Source organism: Cydia strobilella, chromosome 27 (genome assembly GCF_947568885.1).
Source record: "Cydia strobilella chromosome 27, ilCydStro3.1, whole genome shotgun sequence".
In the NCBI taxonomy this organism is placed as follows: Eukaryota; Metazoa; Arthropoda; class Insecta; order Lepidoptera; family Tortricidae; genus Cydia; species Cydia strobilella.
In genome coordinates this window covers 8,029,391-8,040,098 of record NC_086067.1, presented here as the reverse complement: position 1 = coordinate 8,040,098, position 10,708 = coordinate 8,029,391, and the positions used below count along the sequence as shown (strand labels likewise).

Below are 10,708 nucleotides of genomic sequence, written 5' to 3'. Positions count from 1 at the left end.
AAATGTCACTGTCAGTTTTCTATTGATAGCGACTGCAGTGTTTTTTTGCAATAAACAGCTATTTTAATTAAAAAAACTCACTAAATCCGAAATAAACATGGATATAACAAGATTACCTAACGAAAAGAAATTACAACTATGCAGGTGGTACTTCAAAGGTATACGTTTGAAAATGGCAGAAATCCCGTTGACCTTTTTTACGTTATTTAAGCATTATATTGCACAAGAAAAGTGCTTTAAATTACTGAATCAGATTCCTTTTTTCTTGCTCTATCAGTTTAAGTCTCTTTATAGTTCTAGAAATATGTATAAGTTGTTTAAAAATATGACTCACAGTAGTATACACTGATACACAATGTCTGTGTTTTCAGTTGGTTGCGTGTTCCTACCGTTCGTGTGGGCGGTCAATGCGGTGTGGTTCTTCAAGGAAGCTTTCACGAAGCCGCCGTTTGATGAACAGAAGCAAATCAAGAGATGTAAGTGTTCATATTCATTATTGAAAACAAATTGTGAAATTGCACCCTTTATGTCCAATATGCCCATAGGCTGTAGTGGCTGCTTAACAGGACCGCACGCTTGTTTGCCACCGTCGTGGTATAGAAGGTAAAAATCTACATTTAATGAGCACTATTGCATCTCGATTACTAGCGGATTATCTACATGGATGTTCATCATGGCTTGCATTAAAAAAAAACTTTTATCGAAGTCTTGAACAGATAGTTCCATAATTAGATGGAGAATACGAGAATACCGAAAGATATTTGCAGTTATATATTTCAGCTGTCACTTTGAGAAGGTCACTTGTGCAACTATGCCATAATATTGGGAGCTCATAAACACAAATAAATAGATAGTTCCATAATTAGATGGAGAATACCGAAAGATATTTGCAGTTATATATTTCAGCTGTCACTTTGAGAAGGTCACTTGTGCAACTATGCCATAATATTGGGAGCGCATAAACACAAATAAATAGATAGTTCCATAATTAGATGGAGAAACCGACAGATATTTGCAGTTATATATTTCAGCTGTCACTTTGAGAAGGTCACTTGTGCAACTATGCCATAATATTCGGAGCTCATAAACACAAATAAATAGATAGTTCCATAATTAGATGGAGAATACCGAAAGATATTTTTTGCAGTTATATATTTTAGCTATTACTTTAAAATTAAATACCACAAATATAGAGTAGAATATAATTATTTCATTTGTAAGCACAAACAAATGAGACATTACATAATGTAAAAGAAAACATAGAATAAGATTAAAGTGCCACCAAATGATCTCATCTCAGCATGTTGCTAGTGGCTTCCAGCGCTGATCTTCCGATGAGACCATCAAGTGAGTCACGGAAGTTAACAGACAAGAAGAAGAAAGACAAAAATAACATACATATAGGTACATTCGCCATCAGATATATCGGAGCGGTCAAGGTGCTCACAAATATATGAGCACGCCTCTATTGTCAAGGCGCTAGAGTGCGTGTTCAGATATTTTTGAGCACCTCGGCCGCCCCGATATATCTGATGGCGACTGTACGTGTTAGTTGCCCCATTTTTAATTGCAGTTATAATCTTCTTTTTACAAGCTTTTATTAAACGTGCTCTGTTAGTGTATGTTAGTAATTGTTATTTGTTAGTGTGGGTTAAATCTTGAAAGCTGAATTTGACCCACTTCCCTATTGAGCTATTTGCGATTTTGTAAATCGGATGACAGTGCAATATTATGATGACATGGAGCCGATCTAATGGAGACAGGGGTCATAGGAACTCTGTGATAACTATTACTGTCTGCGCGCGAATTCCGTGCACGGCTGAGGAATGTTAGGAATGTTGGGCGTCATGACAGAGTGATGGTGACTTGTGTCATTTTGTACTTACGAGCGCGACGCACACCCCCCCACTTCCTCGACCTACGAATGCAGAGAATTGGCGCGTGGACAGTAATTGTTCGGGTTGTTGAACTGTCTCAATGAGTATTGGTTGCCTGTGGAAAGAAAAGTACAGCTTGTGCCAAAAATTAAATTTTGCCGAAAACTTTTCCCAATTCCAGATGTGGTAATGAGCGGCCTGGGAGCCCTGGCGTGGGCGGTGGGGCTGATCTCCTGGGCACTCATCTTCCAGGCGCGGCGGGTCGCGTGGGGTACTACAGGAGAGGCGCTGTCTTTCGTGCTGCCACTGGGCAGGGCTTAGTTCTAAGCTTATCCTTAAATTGCCTCATTCTGTTAAGAGTCCCCGGCACGCTAGGTTCTCCATACAAACGTAGTTACGCTCTCATTTTAAAACTAGCTAGATTGCTCTGAAACTTAGTACTTACAATAAGATAAGGTATATTTGAGGTATATCTAGGTCTGTAATTAGTTTATGTAGCTTCACATACCATCATCATCTTCCTCGCGTTGTCCCGGCATTTTTGCCACGGCTAATAGGAGCCTGGGGTCCGCTTGGCAACTAATCCCAAGAATTGCCGTAGGCACTAGTTTTAATGAAAGCGACTGCCATCTGACCTTCCAACCCAGAGGGGAAACTAGCCCTTGTTGGGATTAGTCCGGTTTCCTCACGATGTTTTCCTTCACCGAAAAGCGACTGGTAACACATGATATTTCGTACATAAGTTCCGAAAAACTCATTGGTACGAGCCGCGGTTTGAACCCGCGACCTCCGGATTGCAAGTTGCACACTCTTACCGCTAGGCCACCAGCGCTTCATGTAGCTTCACATACCATAGTAAAAAAAAAACAGTGAATTTAAGTTTTACATACAAAACTCGTTTTTGCTCTATTTCAATTGTTTTATATACTAGAGCTATATAAACTATATTCAGACCTAGATGTACCTCATATCATTGTACGTGCAAAGTTTTATTACAATTTAACATGTAGTTTTAAAATGAGAACGAAACTCCGTTTGTATGGGAAGGTGAAATTCGGCCGAGCTTGCCGGGGACTCTTAAGCTGTTCTGTTTGGGAAGTCAATTGGCCGATTAACCCTTTTAACGCCACTGATATCGTGTTCTAAGCCCTATATTTTGCGTGTTTACCAAATTGTGTGCAGTTTTCAAGCAAGTTGTTGTTGATTGTCAATAAGGACCAATATTGATTAATTATCGAAAATAACTTAAAAAAAACAGGCCAAGTGCGAGTCGGACTCGCACACTAAGGGTTCCGTACCACTACGCACAAAACGACAAAAAAGTCACGTTGTATGAGAGCCCCACTTAAATATTTATTTTATTCTGTTTTTAGTATTTGTTGTTAGCGGCAACAGAAATACATCATCTGTGAAAATTTCAACTGTCTACCTATCATGGTTCATGAGATACAGCCTGGTGACAGACAGAGTGACAGTGGAGTCTTAGTAATAGGGGTAGGGTAGTTTTACCCTTTGGGTACGGAATCAAAAAAACCTTTAACCTAAAAATATTACATACTATTTTAACCATACCTAACTAATAATAACATTCCACAAAATATATATTTTTTTTTTATGAAATAGGAGGCAAACGAGCAGACGGATCACCTGATGGTAAGCGATTACCGCCGCCCATGGACACCCGCAACACCAGAGGGGTTGTAAGTGCGTTGCCGGCCTTTAAGATGGGAATACGCTCTTTTCTTGAAGGTTTGAAGGTCATATCGGTCCGGAAATACCGCAGGCGACAGTTCATTCCACAGTTTAGCTGTGCGAGGCAGGAAGTTTCTAGAGAAACGCACAGTTGAGGATTAACTCTATTAACACTAAAAAGGACTAAAATATATTAAATCTTTAAACACTGTCTGTACTGCTATAAAATTATAAAAATGTATTAAAATACTTAAGCAAACATGACGCATATAGTATTAAGTTTTTTATGCAATAAGGTTGTAAATACAAATTATTTAATAAACTTAAGTTATTAAAAGCTAAATAAGTTTCTTATTTACACACGTACATCAGTATTTTACTGTTTACTACCCTAGGTTTATTTCTGAATTACTTATAGTTTTGAATGAATAATTATTTACTTTTCCTTTTCTCCCTTGACATAGGCTAAAAAAGTCGAAATTTTATAACACGCCACCTAATTTTCTCAAGTTCATAAAGCAAGGCTTAGACCAGCAAGAACTCGGGGGAGAGGAGTGTTAGGGTCGGCAACGCGCATGTAACTCCTCTGGAGTTGCAGGCGTACATAGGCTACGGAGACTGCTTAACATCAGGCGGGCCGTATGCTTGTTTGCCACCGACGTAATAAAAAAAAAAAAAAAAAAACGCATGCAATTTAAGTTACATTGCCGACTACTAAAGTAAACTGTATTCAAAAGTTTGATCAGACACCGCAATGTAACGAAAATTGCATGCAAGTTCTTGCTAGTCTAAACCTCGCTTAAAACTTAGCAAAGCTCTGTTAAATTTTGTCTATTTCTTACAAACAATAACTTCGAAACGACACGTAGAGAGAAACGCTTATCAATTTAAGGGGGGACTATCAGTCCGCCGGACGATATAGGCCTGTCAGTTGTTCGGAACTGTCAAATTTTTGTTCTAACTGACAGGCCGATAGAGTCTTCCGGTTCGAGCGCCATCTTGATAGTTAGCATCGTGATTAATTACTTTGTTTTTTGCTCATTAATATAGTTTAAAGTGTAATATCGATAGCTTATTATACAGTAAACTAATGTGGTAGTGTGCAGTGAATGGAGAATTAATTTTGAAGCGCGTTTAACCACCATCTTGGAGTCAACGGCCGGTAGTCCACGTGCTTCTTGTAAAGTCTAGCTATCGATTTACAAGAGCTAACAAATCACCGTACACTGTCTTGTACAACCGTACAATTTTTGTCGTTTTTAAACCTCTTAATACCTTGATACTGGCGAAATAGTCCCACTGGGCTGAAGCCATAATTTTAAAAGAAGAAGAAGAAGACAGGCCGATATCGTCCGGCGAACTGATAGTCAGTGGGCCCCTTTAGACTCAGAATCATGAGTACTATTGAATGAGACAAAGAATAAAAGCGTCCCGTTTTTCATACAAATTTTGGGTGTCAGTTTTGTAACGGTCCATATACAAAATGTGAAAATGCGTTACAAAACAACTCATTTTTATGGGGACACATTTTTTTAAAATCTATAGTCCTCGTGGTTCTGAGTAGAAATAACCTAAGTCGATATTTTTTTTGAAAAAAAAGTAAATAATAAATAAATATTAGGTATAGGACATTCTTACACAAATTGACTAAGTCCCACGTCCCACGGTAAGCCCAAGAAGGCTTGTGTTTTGGGTACTCAGACAACGATATATATAAATACATAGAAAACAATCATGACTCAGGAACTGAATAGAGAATCCGCCTAGCGGATCACTGGCAGTGAAAGTGTTATGACTTTGCTTGTACTTTAAACTAAATGAGGTGACTCTGACAGATGTCTTAGGCGGGAAGTACGAAGTGTACGTTCAGAAATCTGATCTAGTGTGAATTCTCGTAAATTTTTTTTTATTAATTATTAATAATTCAGAGTAAAAATATTTTTTTTACGAGAATTCACACTAGATCAGATTTCTGAACGTACACTTCGTACTTCCCGCCTAAGACATCTGTCAGTGTCACCTCATTTAGTTTAGAGTACAAGCCAAGTCATAACACTTTCACTGGTCTTCCGGTTCGAGCGCCATCTTGATAGTTAGCATCGTGATTAATTACTTTGTTTTTGCTTATTAATATAGTTTAAAGTGTAATATCGATAGCTTATTATACAGTAAACTAATGTGGTAGTGTGCAGTGAATGGAGAATTAATTTTGAAGCGCGTTTAACCACCATCTTGGAGTCAACGGCCGGTAGTCCACGTGCTTCTTGTAAAGTCTAGCTATCGATTTACAAGAGCTAACAAATCACCGTACACTGTCTTGTACAACCGTACAATTTTTGTCGTTTTTAAACCTCTTAATACCTTGATACTGGCGAAATAGTCCCACTGGGCTGAAGCCATAATTTTAAAAGAAGAAGACAGGCCGATATCGTCCGGCGAACTGATAGTCAGTGGGCCCCTTTAGACTCAGAATCATGAGTACTATTGAATGAGACAAAGAATAAAAGCGTCCCCAGTTTTTCATACAAATTTTGGGTGTCAGTTTTGTAACGGTCCATATACAAAATGTGAAAATGCGTTACAAAACTGTCATTTTTATGGGGACACATTTTTTTTAAATCTATAGTACTCGTGGTTCTGAGTAGAAATAACCTAAAAGTCGATAATTTTTTGAAAAAAAAGTAAATAATAAATAAATATTAGGTATAGGACATTCTTACACAAATTGACTAAGTCCCACGTCCCACGGTAAGCCCAAGGAGGCTTGTGTTGTGGGTACTCAGACAACGATATATATAAATACATAGAAAACAACCATGACTCAGGAACTGAATAGAGAATCCGCCTAGCGGATCACTGGCAGTGAAAGTGTTATGACTTGGCTTGTCTTCTTCTTCTTCTTTTAAAATTATGGCTTCAGCCCAGTGGGACTATTTCGCCAGTATCAAGGTATTGAGAGGTTTACAAACGACAAAAATTGTACGGTTGTACAAGACAGTGTACGGTGATTTGTTAGCTCTTGTAAATCGATAGCTAGTCTTTACAAGAAGCACGTGGACTACCGGCCGTTGACTCCAAGATGGTGGTTAAACGCGCTTCAAAATTAATTCTCCATTCACTGCACACTACCACATTAGTTTACTGTATAATAAGCTATCGATATTACACTTTAAACAATATTAATAAGCAAAAAACAAAGTAATTAATCACGATGCTAACTATCAAGATGGCGCTCGAACCGGAAGTCGACTTGGCTTGTACTCTAAACTAAATGAGGTGACACTGACAGATGTCTTAGGCGGGAAGTACGAAGTGTACGTTCAGAAATCTGATCTAGTGTGAATTCTCGTAATTTTTTTTATTAATTATTAATAATTCAGAGTAAAAATATTTTATTAATTATTAATAATTCAGAGTAAAAATATTTTTTTTACGAGAATTCACACTAGATCAGATTTCTGAACGTACACTTCGTACTTACCGCCTAAGACATCTGTCAGTGTCACCTCATTTAGTTTAGAGTACAAGCCAATGGACTTCCGGTTCGAGCGCCATCTTGATAGTTAGCATCGTGATTAATTACTTTGTTTTTTGCTTATTAATATTGTTTAAAGTGTAATATCGATAGCTTATTATACAGTAAACTAATGTGGTAGTGTGCAGTGAATGGAGAATTAATTTTGAAGCGCGTTTAACCACCATCTTGTGAGTCAACGGCCGCTAGTCCACGTGCTTCTTGTAAAGTCTAGCTATCGATTTACAAGAGCTAACAAATCACCGTACACTGTCTTGTGCAACCGTACAATTTTTGTCGTTTTTAAACCTCTTAATACCTTGATACTGGCGAAATAGTCCCACTGGGCTGAAGCCATAATTTTAAAAGAAGAAGAAGAAGAAAACAAGCCAAGTCATAACACTTTCACTGCCAGTGATCCGCTAGGCGGATTCTCTATCCATGCTCATCACACAAATAAATGCCCTTACCGGGATTCGAACCCAGGACCATCTACCGTCACTACTAGACCAGACAGGTCGTCAAACACGGTGGTACACTTTTAAGTGAATATGCCCAAATATAGGATATAATAAAACACACATACACAAAAATACTTTTATTACAACTGTATCTACACACGCTGACGGCTACCATACAATCGCAGAACTACATCATAATCGGCTTAGCATTTGAGACTCTTTATAGATCTATTCATACAGGGTAGAACAATATATAACACAGAAAGGTGATGTCAAAGACAGAGATATGTTTCAACCAGATGGTGGTGATGGTGCGGTGGTAGAGGGTTGATGGTGTTCACTCAACAATGACTGGTAATCATTATTAAAATGGAACCATCAACAATAAGAACCACAAGCAGATTGGCAGTCTTTATTATATCTTGTCTTTGTTTCGGAATTAACTTTGAGCCCGTGTTTTGCGGTTAAGAATGAGGCAGTTTTTAATAAAAAGTGTGCCAATTGCGAAGTTTCGTATAAAAGTTCGAAAATTTCGCAGGAAACAAAACTTTCATTTTAGATATGCAAAATTTCGATTCCCATACAAATTAACGAGAAGTTTCCTAAGAAATTCCATGTGGAAATTTTGCAAATTTGAAAACTTTCCGACGGCACATCAGTATTGTTGTCCCATTACAGCCGAACAACAATATTGTATAGTTCATTATAGTCGATGAAAACATTACGTGGTCGCGGCACACTTTTACATTTCACATTTTTTTAGGATGGCACAAAACTCTTATAGGGTCAATGCGCTAGTTTCCGTCCATGCTCTAGTTTTCGTCTTTTCGTCCACTTGACAGAGTAGCACACAATATCATTTTTATGTAGATATATATATTGTTTAGACATTAAGGATTGCAATAAGTCCAAATTTGTGCGGCAATGTAGGTTTTTGTTCATTTCGTCAAGTGGACGAAAACTGAAGCTGGACGAAAACTAGCGTAATGACCCTAGATAGGCTGTTAGGCCATGGGGTATATTACCCTTAGCGAGACAATGCTACGCACGTAGCGATGTCCCCGCTCGCATCCGCATCCAATGTGAAGACGAAGACACTCGGAACTCGTGTGACCAAGAAATTATAGGAAATGCCTGCAACGTAAACTATGCATAATAATAATGGAATCGTTTATTACAAAAACACCCAAATCACCATACATGTGCCTTTAAAAATTGAGGAGTTCCCTCAATTCCTCAGGGATCCCATCATCAGATCAGAACCAGATTAATATGGGACCAACTTGGAAGTAGCTCCTTTCGAACAAAAAAAGAATTACTCAAATCGGACCACGGGTCTCGGAGTAATCGGTGAACATACATAAAATAAAAAAAAATAGCCACAACCGACTACAGAACCTTCTCCTTCTATGAAATTGAAGTCGGTAAATAAAACTATTAGGTGGTAGATACTTCTGGCTTTTGACGCTGACTGTCCGTAGGTAGGTACAAAGATAACTCCGTAATAGATGAATACAGTTTAAGGAAAAAACGTGCCTCGAAAATCAAGAAAATTTGATTCTCGATCAGAAAAAATATATAAATAATTAATGCAACTAAAAAAAATTCATCCGTATATACGACGACCGGTCTGGCCTAGTGGGTAGTGATCCTGCCTGTGAAGCCGATGGTCTGGGTTCGAATCCCGGTAAGGGCATTTATTTGTGTGATGAGCACAAATATTTGTTCCTGAGTCATGGATATTTTCTATGTATTTAAGTTTTTGTATAAGTATTATATATATCGTTGTCTGAGTACCTAGAATACAAGCCTTTTTGAGCTTACCGTGGGACTTAGTCAATTTGTGTAAGAATGTCCTATAATATTTATTTATTTATATATCTTATACCTTTAAACGAGCCATTCTTGTATATATTAGAATTAGAAGTGAGGACTCTGTCTTCTTCTCTACCCAGCAACAACAGACTATTAGTATATTGTAAAAACCATGTTTTATAAACTAGGGAATGCAAAAACCGGACAAAATTCAAAACCGGTTATTAACCGAAAAACAACACAAAACCGGTTAACCGGTTAAAACCGGTTTTACGAACAACATTGTAAAACATTATTTCTGAATATTTTTTCAGTGCTTTAGGGTTCTAACTAGATGTTCTGCTTTACTTTATGGCTCCTCTAGAAGTCTACACTGGTCTACACAGTCGGCGATGATAGACGATGACTGGCGGGCACCGTATAAACACAGCTTTCAATAAACGATTCCATTGTGATGTCACACGAGTTCCATAAATCATACATTAATTAAAAATAATTTGTTCTTTAAAAATAATACTGTTTCCTAACAGCTGCCTTACAAATAATAGTTCTAGGAACATTATTTTATATTGCGCGGCCAACGAGTGCCAAATTATAATATAAAACTTAACTTAAACAACAATAATACATACATAACTATCACTATTTCTGACCATACAAAAAACCGTCGTCTCGTATATTTGTGGTATTTTCTATAAAAAAAGGACCTTATTGTCGATGGCGCTTACGTCATTATAAACTATTCTCCGATATATGTCCGATATAAATATATGTCATTGTTGTCAATAATGACATTGTCAAGTACTGCCATAGACAGTAGACAAAATGGCGCTGGTCGCTGCTGCAAAGGCTGCGTTCAGCTTATGGTTGGGCCGTGTCGTACGCTGCGATCGTGACCCAAAATGGTCCCGCCGGAAGATCAGCGCTGACCTTCGGTTCAGCATTATGCTGAGGCGAGACCATTTCGTGGTAAACTTCAACTCCTACCTATTTTATAAGTTCCTATAGCTTTAGTATACTTTTGTATGTAATTTTAGTTTTAAGTTTATCACGAATAAAACATTTGAATTTGAATTTGAATACAATGCCGCGCGACGCTGTGCGGCGTAAGCGCCATCGACAATAAGGTCCCTTTTCATAGAAAATGCCCTATTTAGGCAAATCACATTATTTGCAGTAAAAGTTATTACCCTACGGTTAGACATGACAAAATCATCATGTATAGAGACCTATTGTAAATCCACAAAAGCAATAAATAAATGAATTAAGATAATAAAACATTTAAAAATGCAATACTAAGTACGTACTATCAAATGCTTCATTTGTTAATATTTATCTTTTCGAATTTG

The 10,708-nt window shown here is 37.7% G+C and overlaps 1 protein-coding gene across 1 annotated transcript; it reads left to right on the top strand.

Annotated features, from left to right (window-relative positions):
* The first annotated feature begins 32 nt into the window (after positions 1-32).
* Positions 33-3,909, top strand: LOC134753615 (gamma-secretase subunit pen-2). The gene is made up of 3 exons (XM_063689552.1): positions 33-158; positions 372-476; positions 2,059-3,909. Exons 1-3 carry the CDS (start codon positions 98-100, stop codon positions 2,196-2,198), a joined length of 306 nt encoding a protein of 101 aa, XP_063545622.1. The 5' UTR covers positions 33-97; the 3' UTR covers positions 2,199-3,909.
* The last annotated feature ends 6,799 nt before the right edge of the window (positions 3,910-10,708 follow it).